This window comes from Talpa occidentalis, unplaced genomic scaffold, assembly GCF_014898055.3.
Source record: "Talpa occidentalis isolate TD23 unplaced genomic scaffold, MPIMG_talOcc4v2.1 talOcc4.14, whole genome shotgun sequence".
Classification (NCBI taxonomy): Eukaryota; Metazoa; Chordata; class Mammalia; order Eulipotyphla; family Talpidae; genus Talpa; species Talpa occidentalis.
In genome coordinates, this window is record NW_023601433.1 from 61995164 (window position 1) to 62015462 (window position 20299).

A 20299-nucleotide genomic window follows, 5' to 3' on the forward strand; every position below is an offset into this window, starting at 1 on the left:
CCAAAGAGCACCTGCACTCCTATGTTTATAGCAGCACTGTTTACAATAGCTAAGCTTTGGAAACAACCCAAATGCCCAAAAGTAGATGACTGGATCAAGAAGATGTGGTACATATATACCATGGAATATTACTCAGCATTCAAAAAAGATAAACACATGCAATTTGCAGCAACATGGATGGCGCTGGAAGGGATCATGCTCAGCGAAATAAGCCAAAAAGAAAAAGAAAAATACCGGATGGTCTCACTCATAGCAGGAATCTAGAAAACTTAAATAAGGGACCAGGAAAATGAATATAAGAAAGTGAAAATCAAAATCAACAAAAAACTATGAACCAGAGACACTTTTTGGGGGGTGGGGGGCGGGAGGGGAAGGATTGGGGTCAGAATGGGGCGTTTGCAATTGTATGGGGGAATATAAAAATAAAATTTAATATTTAAAAAAAAAAAAAAAAAAAAAAAAAAGATTTCAGTTCTCCAGGAATTTAACAATAGAATTATTATAGTCCCAATAAAAATTGCCACAGGATTTTTTAGGGAAGGGGATGGAATTCTATTTCCATATGAAACATCCTGGGACAATTCAGTGAACAGATGACAGATTTTGAATAATTCAATGGGAATTCCCAATGTCAGATATTGTTTCTTTCAGTGGCAGAGAGGGCATCTCAGAATCTTAAGGCTAGAAATAACCTCTATGCCTTTGCATCATATGCCTTTGCTGTGCTATGAGGATCTGAATAGACACTTCTCCCAAGAAAATATGCAGATGGCTAGCAGGCACATGAAAAGATATTCATTCTTAAACCAATTTTTAATCTGAAAGGACATCGCGTATCATTAGGGAAAACCACAATGAAATATCATCTCACACCTGTTAGGATGGCAATTATCAAAAAAGCAAAAAAAAAAACAAAAAACAAGTGCTGGCAAGGATGTGGAGAAAAATGATCCCTTGTGCACTATTGTTAGGACTTTAAATTGGTGCAGCCACTATAGAAAACAGTGTGGAGGATCCAAAAAAAAAAACAAAAACAAAACAAAAAAACAAAAAACTAAACTACTATATGATCCAGCAAGTCCACATCTAGGTATTTATCCAAAGAATATGTAAAAATTAATTGAACCCCTATTCTCATTACAACACGATTCACAAAGATATGGAAAAACTAAGTACCTATTAATAAATGGCTAAAGATATGATATATGTATCGTATACATATCTCACACATATATCTCTCTCTCTCATACACAGTGGCCTACTACGTGGCTATTAAAAACTGAAATCTTGCCATTTGTGACAACATGAATGGACCTTGAGGGGATTATACTAGGTGAAAGAAGTCAGAAAAAGACACACTATGATTTTACTCATGTGGAATATAAAGAAACAAAGCAAATAAACAAACCAAACAAAAACACACCCTTAGGTTGAGACACCAGAATGGTGATTACAAGGAGTGGGTGGAAGGAACAAGTAGAGGGTGTCCACTGGATGGTGGTGAATGGCAACTAGACTTTTGGTGGTACGTATGGTATGAAGCCACATTCCTGAAACTTACAAAGGGTTGTAAAACAATGTTACCTCAATTAAAAAACAAAAAAAGCCCTGCTATCCTCTGCTATAGAGCCCTATTCATTTGCTTTCTTAATTAGTCTGAAAGGGAACCCCATATTCTCTCAACTGTCATGCATCTTGGTTCTTATAACCCTAGTCATCGAGAATTCTCAATGTCTAAGTGCATTTTGATTCCAACTTGGGCTTTTTTTCTCTTCTTCCTCCACCCCATTCTAGCCAGAAATAGAGAATATCTATCTCTGTAGGAAAGCACCATTTCTATAAATCTCTACAACAGCTAATATTATCTGGGACAAAGAAACAAATGCTGGCAGTCACATACCTGAGTGCTATAATTACATTGTATGTCATCTTGGTAAGGAAATCCAGTTACCTGTAGGATTTTTCTACATAGAACCCACTTTCCAAACTTAATCATTTTTGTAATCCTTTCCCAGATTTCATCGTGCCTCTATTTGTAGGTTTCCGAACTCAACAGCAAACTTGAACGAAAGCTTGACACTTGCTGAGACTGCATTACCTCATGGCTCTCAGACACTAAATCATGGGGTTTCACAATCCAAGCAACACATAGCTCCCCCTTATTAAATGGTTCAGCTTTCTACCTTCATAAGTCACTACCCTGTGCTTATCAGCTGTAAGCTATCTCCAGTTTATATCTATCTTATGTCACATGAGTCAATCATGTTGAATCTTAATCTGCTTCTCTTAGAAATAGTCACCGCTCATCTCTAAAGATACATAAAACTTTTAATGAGGTACTTTTTTTTATATGTAGTAAGTGAACTCGATCTGTCCTTCAAGATAGATCACTGCCAACACTCACAGACTTGTATACAATACTATGTATTGACTACTGACATTTTATAATAGACCTTCCTTTGAAAAATGTAAGTATACAAGCCAAGCATAAACAGTGAGACTCCTACCATTTAGATTTACCATGTTGCGCTTACAGAACTAGTCTCTAGCAAATGTTCAACAAATCAATGTGAAGAAAACAGTCAATTAAATGCTAACATCAGAAAAAACATTCCACTAAGTTTCACCTCAGAATGTATTGACTATAATGAGGTACTCTGTGTTCCACCATCTCAAGAATTAATAAGAATGTAAAATAATCCTGGAAGGAACTCAGATTTTAGATTTAAAAAACAGGCCTGGGGAAACGGGTCCAAAAAAATGAAAAGATTTTAATTCAAGCGAAAAATTCATTGTTTTCCCTTTCACCCCTGCCCTACCTCTCAAAAGGAAATGATCTATTAAGTCAAATCTAATAGTTAACTATGATTCAGAAAGGTAAAAATCACAACATTCAACTGTAAGAGGTGAAGCACAGCATTTTTGCATGATCTGGGCTCTAGCTATGAAATTAGTTATGTTTTGCTCTTGAGTTACAGGACGCACTAGACCTGCGTAATTTAGCATGTAGTTAGCCCAACACCGAGCCCACATGAGACAGGCTGGATAGCTTGAGAGGCCTCTCCCTCTGGCACCAACATTGGCTGGCATAGATCTCTGTTTTACCAGATGATGCTACTCTGTGTGGTGGAAATTGCATAAAGAATATGGTGCCACCGAGTTACATCTCAGCAGAGTACAGAAGAGCCTCGAAGCATGTCATTTTGTTACAACGCTAATGAGGACAAATTCCTGGCTGGGGTCACTGCTGGTGTGGCTTCCGCATGTTCTTCCAGTCTGTGTGGGTGTCTGGTTTTCTCCCACATCCCAAAGATGTGCCCATGGGGTTCACTGGTGTGTCTCAATTGTCCCAGTCAGAGGGAATGTAGGGGTGTGATGCACCCTGGGATGGAAGGGCACCCTGGCTGCTGGGAGAGGCTCTGCACCCCCACAACCCTGAACTGGAATAAGTGGGTTGGAAAGTGAATTAATGAATACACGTTGTGTAATAATAGAAGAGTTTGGGGTCTTTGTTTAGAAACTTGATTTGTTTTTACTAGAAAAATGCCACAGGACCCTAACTCTTTATGTCAATTAGCTGTAATGCGAGGCCTGACTAAATTTGAATTGGCCAAGTCTGGACATGCACATTTCTACTTTAATGGTAACTGGATACAGTGAACAGCCCCACAGGTTCAGACCCCTGAAGAGTAAATAAGAGTTTAATCTGAGTTGTCTTTGGGGTTAATGATGTAGCAAGATGACGGGACCTTTCTACTGGCACCAGAAGGCAAGGTTCCAGAAATCATAGGCTGAAGAAAACAGTAGGCAAGAGCTACCTGGAAAAGACTGTCTGAGCACAGTAAGTGGGTGCAGGAACTGAGGGAAAAACAGAGGATTTGAATGTTTTGGAAAGCTAGCTACAGGTGATACAGAAATACTTCAGTTTGGATCAACATTTCAAGCAAAGGTTTAGAAAGAATAATCTGAGTATGTTTTGGAAAACACCTTGGACTTGGAGCTTCCAGAGGCAGAGTCTCCAGCTGAGGAGTTTAGTGTTTCCAGGGCTGAGCTTGAGCCCCAATTCTGCCACTTATGACCTGCGGGGATTTGGCAATGGAACATCACCTCCCCAAGTCTCAGTCTCCTTCCCTCTAATACGGGACGAAAATTCAAGTGTATGGAGACTTAAATGAGATAATGCATGAAAGAAGCTTAGACGAGAGTTCAGAGATTTAAGTGCTACATAAATATTGTTATTTGTATTATACTCTGCCACTGATCCATGTCAGGGGTTGGCACCCCAATCGCGGAGAGCAATATTACAAAACTAGTTAGTGGACAGACGGGGAGACGTGGAAAGGTAGGGGAAGGCCACGCACCACTGTGGCTCTGAAATTCAGGCCACTGGGGAGAAGGGGCAGGAAGTGGAGCTGTTACAGCACTCTTGACCGGAGTTTCTCACATGTTCCGCATCACTGAGCCCTCATACCAACATCCCTATTTTCACAGAAGAGGCAACTGGGACAGAGAGGCAGAGCTGGGGTTCTCACTCAGCTCTCTCTGGTCTGTTTTCTCTATCTAGAATGGAAACGCCATGAAGGTAGAAGCCTTCTGTTCAGTCACTGCAGGGTTGTTGCAAAAGTGGTGCAGCGTGTAATCTTATCTACCCCCCAGCCGGGACTCCTTCCACAGCACTGCAGATTGGGGTGCAGGCCTAAGCAAGGGGAAGGGGCCGAGGGCGTCTTCAGATGTGCTCATGAAACAACTAAGCCTGAGAGCTCTGTGTGCATGGTGGGCTGGGGACAGGCAAGTCTAAGTGGACACGCTCACCCTCAGAGAACCTCCGGTCTAGACGTGGAAAGTACCCACCAGCAGGCGGTAGGAGATGAGCAAGGCCACATGAGAAGAGGCAGTAGCTGCCATGTAAGGAGGGCACTCACACCAGACCACTGAAATATTGAACCTCAGAGCTGAGCATCCCACCCCTGGTCTGTTCTTCTCTCTGAGGAGGTTAAATGTGCCCCGTGTTTCATTGTTAGAAAAACAGAACAAATCAATTCTCTAATAAACTTTTCATCCCAACTATTGCTGATTATCTGAATGATACTAGATTGAAAATACAATATTTTGGTTTGGGTTATTATCATGTTTCAATCTGAATCCAAAGCATCTTACAGAAACAGGTCACTAATTCTCTGGCCGGTGGGATGCAGAAAAGATCTGAGCTAAAAGATAGTTCCGGTGAGAGCAAGAGAGACACACCGCAGGTCATGGTCATCGTCAGCAGGTACCTGGAAATCTTTGCTCCTAGCCCGACACCACAGCGGTTACGGGAACCTGTGGTGAAAGCCTGTTCTGCAACTGCTTCCCACTTTCTCCAGCCAGGGAGCTGCAGACTTCACCCAGCGGAGGCAGCTGGTTCCCCAGGACAGGATGTGGGGGATACACCAGCAATCACAAATATCAACTCCCTTCCCAGCCGGCAGACACATGGAAGGATATCCTTGTTCAGCTGTGGTGGGGAATTTGCTCTAATCTTTCCAGAGACTTGGGCCACTCAGCACCGGATATGAGTGTGCATCCTCCTGAAGGGAGTGTGGTCAGGGACTGTGGCTCATCTGTTTTTATCCAGATGGAACACTGATGACCAGCCCACTGAGGCAGGACATAGAAGGGGTGCTTTCCTTTCTGGAAGGAGGGGGAAATTTGAAACAAACAGTACCTCAAAGAAGAAAGAAATCTGTTGTCCTAAAGTAAGGGAAGGAAATGACAAGCTGTTTAGCCTTTTAGGAAAAAGAAAAAAAAAAAAGACGACAGCATATTCCCAGAAGATCTGTAAAAGCTATACGGAGTTTTGGCAGACACCCCAGAAACAAATATGAGGGAAAGGTTTGAACTCCTCTTTATGATGAAGATCTATTTATTTCCCTTACAAATCCTCAATTATGAATTCCTTACATAAAAGATGTCCTAAGAGACACTGAAATAATGCCCATTGCAGATTTCAGAATAAATGTGTGATCTCTGGAGACCATCTCGCAGAATGAATGTGATTTTTAGCATGAAAAATGCATGCTTGGAAAACTTTCCATCAGACCTAGCAATTTTAAAAATAAAGTAGTTCATTTAAAAAGACTTGTGAATTGGAAGCTCTTTGAAAGTCAAGCACCTTTTGATGGCAGCTAGGCGTCTCTGGAATAGCTTTACTTTGTGGCTAGCGTCCGTGGCTCAGCAGCACGTGCACCCACCAGAGGATGAAGAGGACCAGGTATAGTTAGAGAGGGAAGGAGGGAGGGAGAGACAGAGAGAATATTGAAACCGTTGATTAAAAAAACAATTAGCAGCATCTGGTAAAATACCTAGTTAAAATTATTGTTTAGATGTAACTTAGACAATTTCCTTTCTTTTTTTTTTTTTTTTAAGATTTATTTATACAAGCACTGGGTACAGTCAGAAGCGCGGGAGGGTGAGAGGATTCACCAGAGCCAGAGCAGGGAGCAGAACAGGCAGACTGATGAAGTACACTGCTGAGGGGAGCAGCGGGCGCGGCAGGAGAGGTCTGCGCGCCATGTGGGACCCTCGCTGCGGCCGGGGATTGAAACCAGTGCTGCAGAAGCTGCAGGCAGCTTTGCAGCCCAGCGCTCAACCACTGCGCCCCCAGGGGAGGCCCCAATTTCCCTTTCTTATATTGAGAAATGACGGGGGTTATCATTCTGGCTCCAAGTTTTTGTTATTCTATTGCAATATGGAGAGGGCTGGCATGAATTGAACACAGAATGCCTAGGAGATCTGACCGTGATGAACTTTTATCAGCATCTACATTTCATCATTGGATAGTTGTTTAGGTTATACATTGTCAGTCTGCCCTGGCTCCCTTTAGTAGGTAATTCTTTACTACCAACACCCAGGGGCACAACTCTATTAGCACAAGTGAGTTTGTTTGTTGAGAGTGGAAAGTGACAATTATTCTACTGTCTTTGCAATTTCAACTCAGGCCTGTCCAAAAACATCCACCCCACAGAGAGATTTCACAGCCCTCACTGGTTGTGCCCTTCAGCATCCTGGCAAAATCGGGTCCTCAGGCAGTGCTGTGAGGCTGTGCCCATCTGCAATGGGCTGTGCCCACTGGGAGGTCATGACCCAAATTAAGACCCCTGAATTCAGCTCATCATTAGACCTAAGAGGACTGAACTCAGGCAGTGGATACCGGACAACTTTAAAACGCTGGAGAGAGACACAGGGTAGAGACAGGACGAAAGCAAAATGCATGAAGATGGAAGAAAGCCAGTCAGAAACTAGGGTGTGATTTACACCAGCACAAAGCAAAGTGTGTTTGAGCGATGACCGTAATGCTGGCAGATGTCTGTCAGGAAACTTCTCTGCATGGAGAGATGTCAGCTCGCTGGCATCCTCATTGTTAGGTTGGTTCTTAATAAACTTCCTAACAATGGAAGGAAGTGCTAGTATTCAGAGAATGAGAGTGTGTGGAGTTGAGTAATGGCACAGGCTGATCCCGGGCAGAGCGAGTCCCCATGCTTGGCATAACATGTTTTCTCCCAGAGTGGAAAGTGGCAGAATTAGGGCCTAATAGCAGACCATAGGTTTTATATTTTTTCAACCAAAGATCCATCACCACATTCTTCGCAATCCTGCTGATCACGGTGAAGATGAGTCAACTGCCAGCTCGTTAATCATACAGCCCAATTCCTATTTATAGACACGATATGTCATTTTGTTTTGTAGAGAATGGGTGGCTTATGTCCCTATATTTCCATTCAAGAAGCCAACATCAGTCTCATTGTTCTATTTCTTTAGGAAAGGATGCTCAGGAACATTTTTTTGTTTGGGTGGTTAATGCAACAAGCCACATGTGCTTGTAGCACACAGGGTATTTCCTAAGCGAGTCTGTGCCATTTTCTTTAAATAGGGTGAGGTCAAAAACACATCTCCCTGGGCCCCTACACTGCTGCTGAAAGCAGAATCATTGTGACAGCAAATTTCCGAAACAATGCTTAGAACAAATCCTACACTCTCTCCCACTTTCAGACAAGCTATGAAAAGGCCAAGCGTGTTTAGCTATAATGACAAACGCTGTTGTCATCTTTGTAATTTTTTTTCTTTAGTTGTTTTGCTATTCCATTTTTTTTCTTCTTGAGATTGTAGGGAAGAGAGGAACAAACCCTTTGAAGTCCCATAGAAAGGACTTTGGGTGCTTTCTTTGAATTCTGAAAATATAGCCAATTGGTTTGAATTCATAGTTGCCCTCTCAAAATCTACCTGAACTCTCTGAAAATTTGTTCCCTGAAGCACACAGAGCCAAAGCAATAGAGAGGGGCATTCAGAAACTGGGAGACAATTTCAGGTTCTCACAGGGCAGAGTGAATACAATGTTCCCTGCGTTCCCCTTGCAGGGGTCAGTCAGCAAGTTTAACAGGTGCAGAGCTTGTGTGAGGGGGTCAGGCTGTGGAGTGCACAGGAGGGGATCTACCAGGCTGGCTTCCGGGAGCTATGCCCTGAGCTGCCTCAACATCCCCTTTTGCAGGGGGCTGGGGAAGGCCAGCTTATCTCTCAGCAGACGTGTTCTGGGATAAGGGTCCTCACAGCCTTTCAGAGCCTCGTGACCAGGGCTCCTCCACAAATGGATTTGAGACGCTGGTCCCATAACCTTCCTAGGGCCTGAATCCCATTCCGTGCAGTATCAGGAGAAGAGGGCTGCATGTCTTTCATTCCAACGTAGGCCTCGCAGCTTGGGCACGGATGGACCACCACCCTGAGCGTCTCTGTGGGAATACAGCCTACGGGCCTCACATGGAGAGCCCTATGTGTCATTAGTGATTTAACAGTCTCTAGCTCCAAGCCTTAAAAATCCCTTCAACTACATGGAAACTTTGTTTTTGAAAGAATAAGTGCTACCCCTGTCTTCATTATTTAGCATCTCAAATTTCAGATACCAAATACTGAATGTCAGTAATTTTAAAGGAAATTATGAGCTCTTGTTAAATACAGAAATCACTTTCAAAGTTACTAATAGCTTAGAACTCTTTTATCTGTTTCACATTAATAAATATTACGCAAACTCTCTGAGGGGAGAGGTTATAACTTGAAATTATAGCGTGTGTACTCTCTACCAAAGTTGGGGAACTAGAAAAGATGTTTATTCCTGAAAAATTAGCAGTGTTGTTACATGTCTCAGTGACATCACAATTTGGATACAGACAGGGTAGAAGGATGAATGAAAGATAACGAAGATGGACTCTCGTTGCAAAAGGAGCCTGTTCTGACAAGATTAACCTCTCTAGGTCTCATATCAGTATGCTCAGAGTGACACAGTAGTTTCAGGGACAATGTTGGTGGCAGGTATATGAGGATTGTTGGCAAAGCCTGAGATAGCGTACTCTGGGAATATAGAAAGTTCTTAACACAGAGAATATTCAGGATGCTTGCTAGTTTCCTCAAAATTTTTTTTTCAAATTTAATTCCAGTAATCATTTATCATTGCCATTAGTCTTGGCAATTTTTTTTTTTTTGACTCCACAAGCTAAGGCAATGAAAGCAAAAATAAACAAGTGGGACAACATCAATCTAAGAGCTTTTGCACAGAAAAATCCATCAATGAAATGAAAAGGCAACAAACTGAATGTGAGAAAACATTGGTAAATCCTATCTGATAAAGAACTGATATCTTGACTATATAGGAAATGCATACAAGTCAATAGCAAAACAAATCAAAATAACCAAAACCCAATCTGTTTAAGAAATGGGTAGAGAATCTGAACAACTGTCTTCCCAAAGAAGACATGCCAGAAAAGATAGTCAACATCATTAATCCTTGGGGAAATGCAAATCATAATCACAATGTAATAATGTGTAAGAATGGCTGTGATCAAAAAATGGTAACAAGTGTAGGTGGAGAAAAATGCAAAAACCCTCGTACACTGTTGATGGGAATGTGAACTGGAATAACCACTATGGAAAGCAGTATAGAGGTTCCTCAAATAATTAAAAACAATGCTACTATATGATCCAGCAATTCCACTCCTAGATATGTATCCAAAGTAAATGAAAACACTAACTTGAAAAAGATTTCTGTAGCACCCTCTTCAATGTAGCATCATTGGCAAGAGCCAAGTATTGTTTCCATATCTTGAATCTTGCAAATAATCCAAGTGTCTGTTGATGGGTGAATGGATACACTGTCTCTCTCACACACAATGGAATATTATTTAGCCATAAAAAGAATGAAATCTTCTGAATTGGAGAAAATATGTGCACATCATATATCTGACAAGGGACTGATATCAATGATCTACAAAGAGCTTATACAACTCAACAAACACAAAACAACCCCTATCAAAAATGCATAGAAAAGCCACACAGGCACATGCAGATGGCCAACAGACATGAACAAATGCTCACCATAACTTACCATGAGGAAAATGCAGATCAAAACCACAATGAGATACCATCACACCTGTGAGGAGGGTCCATATTAAAAAAAACACAACAAATGCTACTGAGGATGTAGAGAAAAAGGAACCCTCTTACACTGTTCGTGTGAATGTAAGCTGGTCCAGCCCCTAGGGAAAGCTATGCAGAGGTTCCTCAAAATACTAAAAATGAACCAACAACCCCACAACTAGCTATCTACCCAAAGAACACAAAAACACTGATTTGAAAGGAAACTATATTTCCCTTTATTTATGCACTTTATGCACTCCTATATTTACAGCAGCACTATTTACAATATCCAAGATACGGAAAGAACCCAAATACCCCCAAACAGATGACTGGATCAAGAAGATAGGGAACATATACACAATGGAATATTACTCAGTGATGAAAAATGGTAAACTCATGCCATTTGCAGCAACACGAATGGAGGTGGATGGGATTATACTAAGTCAGTCAGAAGGAGAAAGATAAATATCATCTGGTTTCACTTATATGCAGAATATAGAGTAACCAAACAAAAGGTCAGACAAAGACTGACTTGGAAAGCTGACCATATCACTCAGGCATTGAGGAGGGGAGAGGGAGAGGTGAAAACAGGAGGGGAAAGAGCATATTGGACTATGACTGAGCCTCCCAGAAGGGGAGCGTGGTGGAGTTGAGCAAAGGGGAGGGAGGGTCCAGTGGAGGATTACTGGGGCTTTGGTAGTGGGTGTGGTGAAATAACATATCTGTAGAGGTGTCCACCTATACCCCTCAAACATATAAATCAACATTACCTCAATAAATGTAACTTAAAAAAATAAAACACAAGAGAACAACATAAGAAAATTTAGATCTTGCCATTTGTAACATGGATGGATCTCAAGGGTATCATGCTAAATGAGGTAAGACAAAGAAAGACAAATTACTGCAATCACATTTATATGTGGAATCTAAAAACACCCCTCCACAACCTCCGTTCCCCCCCCCACCCCCTCCTGCCAGCTCCTACACAAAGAATAGGTTGGAGGTTGTCTGAGGTGGGGGTAGGAACGGGTAGGGAAAATGGCAGAAGGGATCAAAAGGTACAAACTTTCAGTTACAAAATCCACACAAGACAAGAAAGGGAGGGAACAACAGTTAAAACAACTGTTCTAATTGTGTTTTGAGCACCTACTGGGTGTGGAGCACTGGATTAGTGTAGAAAAAAGGATTTTTAAATCAAGGTTAGTTTCTCAAAATGCATCTTTTCTTGTATGAAGCAGTAGGCAAAGGAGAGACAGTAACTGGCCAATAGGCTAGAGGATTACATGTATCATTTTCTGAATGAAAGGAAAAACACAGGGCCTGGCAGGTAAAATAAAAAGACGCCCTGAAGGCCCATCTGTGAGAACATGTGACTAGGAAATTCTCAACAAGCAGAGGCTGAGGACTCTAAAGGACAAAAAGGCAGCTGCAGAGATTTTTAAGCCAAGGGCTAGATTTCCACATGGGGTGAGGGAAACCCTCCCTGTCAGGTGGGACCAACAGGGCTTTCCTCAAGAGCTTCTCCACACAAGACAAGAAAGGGAGGGAGCAATATACAGTCCTGGTGGGAGTGACTGCCAATCAGTGGGTTCTAGTAATTTCCTTTGTTGACTGCTGGGATGATTCCTGTTGCAGGCCACTCCCTCCACTGCCCATTGTCTTTCCTAAGTCCAGGGTGTGGAGGCCTCCCCTGGGGGAGCCTAGTCTTTCAAGGCCAGTCTTCAGGCTTTTATTCTCAGGGCTGGAGAGAGTCCACCGCTGCTCCCCCTCTGTTAAGGGGTGGGGCTCATACCCTTCCTCTTGCTTACTGGGGCGGCAGGCAGGGTGAGGGCTGAGCGGGTCAGCACCCACAGAAGGAGCGCCTCCATCCATTCCCAACCAGCGTAGCCTGGGCCTCCTGTCACTGTTATTAAACACTTGAAAACTGTTATATTAGGAGAAAGATGCTTGTATTAGCTATGGAGTGGGTCAAGGAGGATTTTCTTTGGCTTTTTCTCTAGTTCACTGGGTCGATTACTAATGTCAACCTGAGGGCAATAACAGAGATGAACCGACTTTAATGCCATGACAAACGCACTAGTCTTTCAGATGGGGGTCTCCTTGCTGACGCGTAGTGAGACGGGTTCTAACTCAGGAGGTGTGGGGTTCTGTGCACAGCCTCATCTGTAGCTGCTCTGGGTTTACAGGCTTGTATCCCTGGAGGTTGCCAGAGACGAGGGGCCCTAGTAGAAGGACCAGGACACAGGTTTAAAAGTGAGGAAACCTGGATGCTGAGATCCTGAGCAACACAGCCACCTCTGGTGTTTAGCTCTTTGGCAAGAGTGATTCTCAAACTGTGGTGCCTGGGCCAGGGGTGTCAGCATCATTTGGGGATCTGCTAGAAATGCAAGTTCTCAGGCTCACCCCAGATGTACAGACTCAGACGCCCTGGAGGTAGAGTGCAGTGATCTGGGTCTGAACTGCCCTCCAAGTGCTTCTGGTGCAGGAGGAAATGTGAGAACCCAAGAGCTGGAAGAATCCATTCTCCCTCTGGGTATAACCCTGCCAGGCTCATAGTACCCAGGTCTTCAAGGGGAAACCTGGAAGCTCAGCAGGGATAGATCCTCCTCACCCCCATAGGGGCTGAAGGATGAGTTGGGCTCATCTGTGGCTGAAGAAGGAGCTCAGTGGGTGGATGAATCCAGGCCAGATTTGAGACTGAGTTTAACAGGGGTTAGAGTGTCTAGAGACCAATTCAAGGTTGGCTCTGGCTGTGCCCCTGCCAGTCAGCAGGGGACCGAGTGGCTGGGACTGGAGGGGTGTGGGGTCTTAGGCTTTGAATGCAATTCTCTTTGATATAAGACAACATTCTCTACAGTGTTGACCATAAAACTCTACGCCTTAGAATTAACGATCATTTGGCTCATTGCACTGATGAAAAACTTTTGAAGAACCTGGGATGGGAGGGGGATATGGTGAACCCTACAGGGAGCTGGCGAAGGCAGATCCAGGTTTTGTGGGGCCTGAAGCCTATATAATTTTGGCGACTCTTTAAGAAAAAGAACCCAAAAATGTATTAGGTTTGCAGATTTTACCAAAACACATGGCTGGAGCCCTTGCTGGGCCTCAGAAAGGCTTGTCCAATGAGGGGCCTGGGGTGGAAGCTCCTTCAGCCCCACAGTCCAGGGCCAGGATGGGCACACATCACTCCCCTGCGCGCTGGGTCCAGACCGTGTCCTGCCACAACTGGATGCCCTGGGTCCAGAAGCTCACTGGACAGCTTTTGGCATCTCTTCCCCTGCAGCCTCTTTTTCTCTTTGATTTCATTTTGTTGTTTGCGGTTACTAAACTAGGCCATAGACATAAGTCTGCAGGCACAGGTGGGGCAAGACCTCTTGCTGTATTTCATGTCTCAGAGGCAAAGTAACACCAGCACCAAGAAGAATCAGGCTTTGGCCTAGTGGTCTGGGAGTGACCACCACTGCTCGTATTTTCCTGATATTTTCAAACAATCATTGACACCCCTCTCTGCCAAACCTGCCCCCCATTCTGCCATTCCAACCAACAGCATCGCTCCCCCTGAAGTCAGGCCAGTCTGAAAACTCCCAGGATCTCAGGTGAATTGCCTCAGGCACACAAGCGGGAGCAGGCAGTGCAAGCAGCCCCAGTGCGGCTCAGCCTCAGGGCACTTCCTCACTCTACACGCTCCCTGGCAGCAAGACATTGCTTCCCAAAGGAGCGAGAACGTCTGGAACTTTTTAAGTCCCAAGAAGTTTACTAGGGAATGGAACGCAGCGTCGCTCGGCACCAGAGCCTGACCTTCAGCCTTCCCCAGTGTCATTCTCCTTTAATGACACACAAGTGAACCCAGCTCTGTCCTGGGAGAGGACATTCCTGGTGGCCAGTCATCAGCACTGTGCAGGTGCTGAAGGGAGCCCAGAGAGACTCCTGTGACCAGCAGCCCTCCCCACACCGCCTGCCTCCACTGCTGCTTTGTTCCCGGCCTTTGATACTCTTGGCAGTTTCCTCAGATTCCCTTTTGGCTCACAACCGAGGTCTTGAAAACCAGAGCCAGCTCCTGGCGAGCCTGCTAGCTGCCCCTCAGCTGCTGCCCTGCCTTCCTCCTTCCTCAGAGCCACTCTGGGGCGGAAGCTGTGCCTCAGGAGAGCTGCTGCCACACACTCATAAAACCACCATATGATCCGGTCATCCCGCTTCCGAGTATGCATCCAAAGGAAACAAAGACACCGACTCAGACAGATCGCTGTACCCTATGCGCAAATAATTAAAAAACAATGCAAACGTGGCATTATTTCCAACATATTGCCGAGATGCAGTATCGACCGAAGTGCCAGCGATGGATGAATGGATAAAGAAAATGCATATAAACACACACAACCCAGCCGTATCGTTCAGTCATAAAAATGAATGAGATCCTGCCACTGGTGACAATATGCATGGACCGCGAGGGCACTTAGCGACGGAAGACAAAGACGAATGCTGGGTGAGCTCACTGGTAAGTAGAACCTTAAGCGAACAAGCCCCGAGCTCAGGGTGCAGAGAGCAGACGGGTGGCTGTGGGGGCGGCTCACACACCAGAGCTGTGCTCACCTGAGGACAGGAGACTCCCGCTGCTGCCGCTGATGATCTTCCCCTTGCTCCCCATGTTGGCCAGCTTGGAGGTCTTCAGGGTTCCTGTCTCTGTCAGGTCAATGGCGATCTCGCTCAGACTTCGCGCAGCATGGATTTTAGACTAGTGTGGGAGAGGAGACCAGGTAGTGAAGGGGACATTCACCTCTGAGCAAGAATACAACCACCCCCTGGCTTGTCATCCTGAAGTTTAGCAAGTTGCTTTATCGCCCCTCTTGCAGTGGTTTTTTTTTTTTTTTTTTTATGACTCTGCCCCTGCCCCATCACCAAGAGCTCTGCAAGAGCAGATAGAGCTGAAGCATTGTCCCAGTCTGGGCCTCCCTGGTGGCGCAAGAGGTTAAGAGGCAACCTATGAAGCTATTCAAGCCACTGTAGCATGAGTTTGATCCCTGGCCAGGGAGCTACCCACATGGCACGGCAGACCTCTCCTGTCTCACCTGCTGCTCCCTCAGCAGTGTATTTCAGTCAATCCGCCTGTTCTGTTCCCCACTCTGTCTCTGGAGAGTCCTCTCACCCTCACACCTCTGGCCTGTACCCCAGTTCTTGTATGCATAAGTAAATAAATCTTTAAAAAAAAAAAAAAGAAGTGTCCCAGTCTGTTATTCCACGGGTTGCATTGCGCTTAAGAGCACAGGCTCTGGAGTCGGACAGGCGCGGCTGAGGTCCTGATTTTGTGAAAGTGACCTAACCTCACTGAGTCTCATTCCCAAGTATTACTCCGGGAAACTGCACCTACAGCTCCAGACTTTTGTAGGGTCAGAGGAGGGAAGGCGCGTGAAAGGTTCTCTTCCCTCCCTGCTCCTCTGTCTGCTTCTCAACACATAGTGCTGATTATAATTACTTTGTGCTTAAAGAAGGAGAAAAAAATCATCATCTTTGTGAATGATTTAAGAGATATTTGGACAAATTCATGAAGTTCCAATGAACTTGGAAGTGATGTAAATCTCTTTTTTAAAAAATTTATTTATGCATACAAGAACTGGGGTACAGGCCAGAAGGTGTGGGAGGTAAGAGGATTCACCAGAGACAGAGTGGGGAGCAGAACAGGCAGACACACCGAAATACACTGCTGAGGGGAGCAGCGGGTAAGACAGGAGAGGTCTGCTGCACCATGTGGGTCACCTCCCTGGCCGGGGATGGAACTCGTGCTGCAGAGGCTGCGGACGGCTTCACAGTGCTGTATCTTAACCCCTTGCGCCACCAGGGAGACTCTGATGCAAACCTCTTAAGTGGAGCGCTGTGGATGGCTCAGAGGACTGAGCTGCTCTCGGCCTACAAGCACAGTGTGACCTGTGGAGAAGCCTCGGGACAGCTGTTCTTTTGGGAACTCAAATCCCCCAGGCAGTGCCCGACTTGGCACTCTGCTGCTGATTTGATATCTAAATGTCTGTGCCAAAGTCTTCAGCTCATGGGAAAACTCCACTCCATTTATTCCATGTATTAATTGGTCTGATTTGGCTGACAGTTACAGCAGGTTAGAATAATTAGAAAAGGACTGTGCATTCACAATTATATCCCGAAAGGAATTGTGTGTAGGAAAGCTTCTCTCCACTGGTAAGTGAAATGGGCTTGCATTTCCTCTCTTAGGAAATCAATATTTGTGATCATATTTAAGGCAACTGACTTCACCTATACCATGAATTTTATGAAAAACAAACATAAATGCTACTCTAAGCTATATGTTGGCTAAACTTCCCAGGGCCACTGCTGTCTTGCACACATGGATAGAGCCAGGTGAGGGTCACAACTGTGGGGGTCACAACTGAAGTTTTCAGTCACTTTTGTACCTTCGCATCTGGTTCATTAAGACCAGCTCCTTGCCACACTCAGGAGAAAGCTGGCAGAGAGGAGTTAATGAAGGCCACAGAGGGTCACCATTGGCCTGCTCACCCTTATTACACTGTCCCTTTGTGCCCAGGTGCCCACAAAGGCTGTCTGAAGCTCCATGACCTCACCCTTCCTCCAGCCTCCATACTGTTGCCAACACTGGTGAAAGATGATGACTTCCGGTCACTAAGCACTTCCCTGATGTCAACAAGATCCAAGTGCAAGGGGCAGAGGAAATGCTGGGACTTTGCTTGTTTTGTTCACCAGGTATGAAGGGCCTTCCTCCTCTCTCTGTCCCACTGATGCTTCCTCCACTGACCCTCAACTTTCATCCCTACATTGTGAACGAAGTCAGCTTCCTCAGGTTCAGCCTTCCCTGCTCATAAAATCCCAGCTGCCAGGCCCTTGTAAGTTCTGGCTCGCAGTGGAGAACAGGAAGTGCTTTTCAGTGCGTGTGGCCACAGCACATCAACAGTACCCATCTGGTTGAGCTTTCTCCTCTATGCAAGCCGGGAAGCACAGCCCTCTGCTCTCTTTCTTTCAGCACCACATTGTTACCAAGGCCCACGCTTCTGGTGAGGTAAGAATAACTCACAAATACACAGGCCATTCAGCATGGTGGGAAGGGCCCAGGACCCAAAGTCAAAAAGATCTAGATTGGAATCTTGGCTAATCTGAATAAATCGCTGTTTGAGCTTGATGTTCAACCTCTTTGATGCCTAGATCCCTGTTTCTATAATGGAAATCATAGAATACATATCAATGACTCGGGATAGGACCAAGTTAGAAAACAAAGGTAAAGGCCATTGGTATTGGAATGGGATATAAACTAGGGTCTGGCAGTAATTTGTTAGATGAGGTTTAATGGATTGATGACTCAACCTGTCATCTTGAGAATTTCATTAATCACAAGACCTGCCCCCTCAGCCCTGCCACACATCATTCTCAGAGGCAGAAAACAAAATATGGAAAAGGGGCCAACAGAGAGAGATCCTTCCCAAGGGAGGCTACATTCTTAGAAGCGTTAGAGACTAACGGGCATCTGTCTAGAATGGAAACATCGCGATGATGGAATGTACAAGGAGAGAGAGCGCTACGAGGAAATGGGTTCTGACAGGAGATGCTTTTGTTTTTCAAAGACAATCTTTTGGACCAACCCAAAATGGACTGCATACTTCTGACCACACAGTTTATTATTACTCATGGGCAAGGTGTTAGCTCCCAGACCCTGCTCTCATGCTGCTTTGCTCTATGTGGACTGAAGACTAGCAGACTAGATCTGGGATGGGAGATGCGGTGGAAGAAGGAGAATTAAGAAGGAAAGATGTTTGGATTGGAGGCCAACTCAAGAAGTCCCCACTTGTAGTGTTCAGAGGGAAAGTATCTAATGTTTATTCTAAACAATTTGAGCTCTCAAATGTTTTCCTCCAAAGTCCAAGAGGCATTCCTTGGTTCCAGGCTTGGGAGGTTGCCAGGATCCAGCTGACACTTCTGATCTTTGGGGTCAGCATGGAGAAGTTACCACTTGTAACTGGTGTCTACACAGTCTGTCATTCTCAATGAGTCACCAACCATGTGGCCTCCATCTTCTTTGGTGATGGAGTGTGTTGTGTACATGTGTGTGGAGAGAGAGAGAGAGAGAGAGAGAGAGAAGCGCACACACAAGAGCGAGCGCCTGGCAAACCCTTCTGAAATGATTTGCACAATGACCCTGAAAGAAAATTAAGTGCCAGGGGAAGAGCATGAGACTTGTTGGCTACCCACCTTCCCTGCTGACTCAAACCACTAGACCACACTTGTTTCTGGATGATAAGCATCACTTGGGAGCCTGGGCTTTGCTGCAGCACTTCAGAAAAAGGAATGGCTGGCATGGCCAGATACAGTAGTGTGAAGCAATGGCTAGTATGCCAGCCAACACTGGCTGTTCTGAAATATCTGGAAGCTTTTCGTCCCAGGCCTGTCAGCCATCACTCACCCAGAGGCCAGCCTGCCCACCGGAGATAGATCACATCACCCTTCTCTAAAGAACGGCATTCCAACAAGGAAAGGTGGTGTAATGTAATTCCTAAGGGTGATTTTATTATGTCTGATTTAATTTAAGGAACTCTTAAAGAATTTAAGCTTTATGCAAGCATTGGCCAGCGAACGGTATGATGAATTATTAATGATAATAATAAAAGATAGCATACATCTCCTAAAGCTATTTTACAGACATGTGTCATCAGGAATTCCCCTTGCTGCTCTCTAATTGGGGAAAGCAAGGCATGAGCACGAAGGAGTTGTCCAGGATCAGAGAGCTGGAAGTCAGACTCCTGAACTGGACAACTGTTCCCTCTCCTGTCGCTGCAGGTTGGGGAACTGGTTACTATGAGGAATGCAAGAAAAGTGGTCAGGAATGTATGTGAGCATCAAGCATCAATGTATGCGAGGAAAAGCTCGGTTGCTGGGAGTGTGTGATTTCCTTCCTTCCTCCGGGGCAGTTACAGAGCAGTCCAGCTGAAATGTCCCTATTGCTGTGGGTATTTGGTTTGGCCTCTTCAAAGATACTGTTGTTTATTATTTTTTGTGGTTTACTTGTTGCCATCCGTGGGTGCACCTATGAGCCTGCTGAATAAGCTTCTCCCACTGTAGAGCAACATCATTTTCAAAAATGGGGATGAAGGGCTTTCCCTCGTGGCGCTGGCGGTTGAGGGCCGCACTGTGAAGCTGTCTGCTGTCTCTGCAGCGCCAGTTTGATCACGGCCGGCCAGCGAGGGTCCCACATGGCATGGTAGACCTCTCCTATTGCGCCCGCTGCTCCCCTCAGCAGTGTATTTCGTCAGTCGGCCTGTTCTGTTCTGTTCCCCGCTCTGTCGCTGGTGAATTCTCTCACCCTCCTGCATCTGGCCTGTACCCCGGTTTTTGTATAAATAAATAAATAGATCTTAAAAAAATTACTATTTAAAAAAAATGGGGATGAAGATCCCAAAGAAGAAGCCTCCTAAGTGACCCAAGAGTCTCTCTATGCAAAAAACCAGCACAGGAAGGAGAAGCACAGCAAGCGAGGCACTATTATTAGGGTGAAGTACACATTTTCTTTCCCCTTTTAAAACTGTGGTATTGGTGCGTGTGGGGTCTGCCTGCAGGAGGAATTGGCAGCAGGTTCAGGAGGCTTGCCAGGCTCGCTATCCCTCACCATCCATTGCTGAATAATAGAGGATGGCAAAATGTCCCAAGGTTTTGACTTCCAGCTCTTCCCTCTGGAGGACATAATGACACCTGCCCATGGTCTCAATCAAAAGCATGAATCAAAACATTTTGGTTCTGTTTCTTTTGATCTAATTGGGCCTCAAAGTTCTGTGCCGAAGCCCATCATGACCAGAAGAGCTGTGGAATACTCTGGTTATTCCTAGCAACAAAGATA

The 20299-nt window shown here is 44.9% G+C and overlaps 1 protein-coding gene across 5 annotated transcripts in view; it reads right to left on the reverse strand.

Annotated features, from left to right (window-relative positions):
• The window catches only part of FRMD4A (FERM domain containing 4A), a 302659-nt gene that overhangs the window by 35506 nt on the left and 246854 nt on the right, over positions 1-20299 (reverse strand). For all 5 annotated transcript variants that reach the window (XM_037510637.2, XM_054695096.1, XM_054695097.1 and 2 more), the window contains exon 14: positions 15031-15172. In XM_037510637.2, the coding sequence (XP_037366534.2) occupies positions 15031-15172 (142 nt within the window). The remainder of the gene's footprint in view (positions 1-15030; positions 15173-20299) is intronic.